Source organism: Poromitra crassiceps (assembly GCF_964638095.1).
Source record: "Poromitra crassiceps genome assembly, chromosome: 14".
Lineage (NCBI taxonomy): Eukaryota > Metazoa > Chordata > Actinopteri > Beryciformes > Melamphaidae > Poromitra > Poromitra crassiceps.
In genome coordinates this window covers 12,789,392-12,791,369 of record NC_139633.1, presented here as the reverse complement: position 1 = coordinate 12,791,369, position 1,978 = coordinate 12,789,392, and the positions used below count along the sequence as shown (strand labels likewise).

At 43.5% G+C, this 1,978-nt stretch overlaps 1 protein-coding gene across 6 annotated transcripts in view; it reads right to left on the bottom strand.

Moving 5' to 3' along the window:
- esrrga (estrogen-related receptor gamma a) overlaps positions 1-1,734 on the bottom strand; it is a gene marked incomplete at both ends in the record, with an annotated part of 79,697 nt that extends 77,963 nt beyond the window's left edge. For 3 of the 6 annotated variants that reach the window (XM_083650552.1, XM_083650553.1, XM_083650554.1), the window contains one exon: positions 1,314-1,725. In XM_083650552.1, the coding sequence (XP_083506678.1) occupies positions 1,314-1,725 (412 nt within the window). Of the gene's footprint in view, positions 1-1,274 lie in introns of all 6 variants that reach the window. The other 3 variants (XM_083650556.1, XM_083650557.1, XM_083650555.1) reach the window with 2 other exon arrangements.
- Between the last annotated feature and the right edge of the window lie 244 nt (positions 1,735-1,978).

The following is a 1,978-nucleotide window of genomic DNA, read 5'->3' as shown; positions in this document are numbered from 1 at the left end:
TTGCGATATATTGCCGTATCGATTTTATTGCACAGCCCTACATTTCATTGTTTCTCTTTACTATCTAATAATTGCAAAAAAAACAAAAAATCACCAAAAATATCTACTAAAATGAAAATATGTGATGGAAGAGGAGGTCAACATGATGGTTCAAGTGTTTGCGTGTGTGTATTTATTTGAATCACAGAGAGCTTACTTTGAGGCTGGATGGGTGCTGTGTTTCTGTGAAAGCTCTCGCCTTTTAAAGGAGCCTATTCAAATGAATATAAGGGACACTCCAACTTGACCTTTGGCCTCTGACCTCAAGCCTCATTGTATTCTTTGGTCATGCTGGGTTTATGTGCCTTCATGTACATCCATGGCTTCAGAAAGACTTGACTAAGAATACAGGAAGACAGAAGGAGACAAATAAAGACTGAATGGAAGCCACTAGGGCTGCAACTAACCATTATTTTCATTATCGATTAATCTGTTGATTATTTTCTCGATTAATTGATTCGTTGTTTGGTCTATAAAATGTCAGAAAATGGTGAAAAAATGTGGATCAGTGTTTCCCAAAGCCCAAGATGACGTCCTGTAATGTCTTGTTTTGTCCACAACCCAAAGATATTTAGTTTACTGTCATACAGGTGTAAAGAAACCAGAAAATATTCACATTTAAGAAGCTCGAATCAGAGAATTTTGACCTTTTTTCTTAAAAGATGACTCAAAACGATTAATCGATTATCAAAATAGTTGTCGATTATTTTTCTGTCAATTGACTAATCGATTAATCGGTGCAGCTCTAGAAGCCACCCACCGATGGTGCACTTAAAGTACGGAGACAGAGACAGAAATAGGCTTGGGTGGATATTCCATATTTACCGACATATGCAATATTTTTCACGATATGGCACGTGCTGGGGATGTTGGGATGAGCAGGTGAGATGTGGGGAAATCACCCCAAACCAAAACCTTGTTGACTGTATGGAGATAATGATTGGCTAATGACCCCATTCAACCGAAAATGAAATCATTGATACTGTATACTCCACCCCAGTTCACTCCCATGTCAGGTGACAATGATATGATGAAAAAGTATGTACTTAGCCTACTAAATTATTTTATTCTCATTTTGTGTACTTTGATTTCATGACATGTTTTCTGTCCCCCCCCCCCCCCCCCCCTCCCAAAAAATAAAATAAAGAAATAAAAAAGGAAAGAATATTGCGACATTTGGGCAGTCACATGGCAATATTAAAATGTGGATATGGCCAAAGCATGGACCCAAACACAGAGTGAAGCATGGACCCAAACAGAGAGTGGAGACCAACCTTGGATGGTGCGTTTGAAGAAGGCCTTGCAGGCCTCGCAGGAGGCCACTCCATAGTGGTACCCTGACGCGATGTCCCCGCACACCAGGCACAGCCTCTTGGGCATGGAGTTCAACATGTACTCGCACTTGATCTGTGAGTCTTCGCCGATCGTCGACGAGCAGTCCTCGTAACGCTTGGACCCGGGCCCTCCGGCGGGCCCCAGGGGCCCCGCGTTGGAGCCGTAGAGGCTCGGGGAGTCTAGGCCGTTGGGATGGCCGTTCATGGTGGACGAATAGGAGCCCGAGGCGTCACTGGAGCCGCCGGGGGAGTGGTGGTTTAGGCTGTCAGTCAGGGAGGCGGGACTAGACGGCTCAGTCTTTATATATGAGGACGGACAGTTGGACTCAAGGTGGCGCTCCTTACTGGACATTCTGCAGAGAAGCCTGAAGGAGCGAGAGAGGAGGAGAGAGGGGCATAGACATATTAGTCACAGATATTATAGAGACAGATGTGAGAGAGGGACAGGAAGGCAGGGAGGGTTGGAAGAAAGGAGGGAAGAACAATATGAAAACAATATTAAATTAGTGAAAATGATGTTCCGATTCCTCAAGGTTCTGTATTTTTGTACTGTGGAGCAGCAAGAAAAATGGTGCTCCAGGAATATTAAACATTACATTAAAATT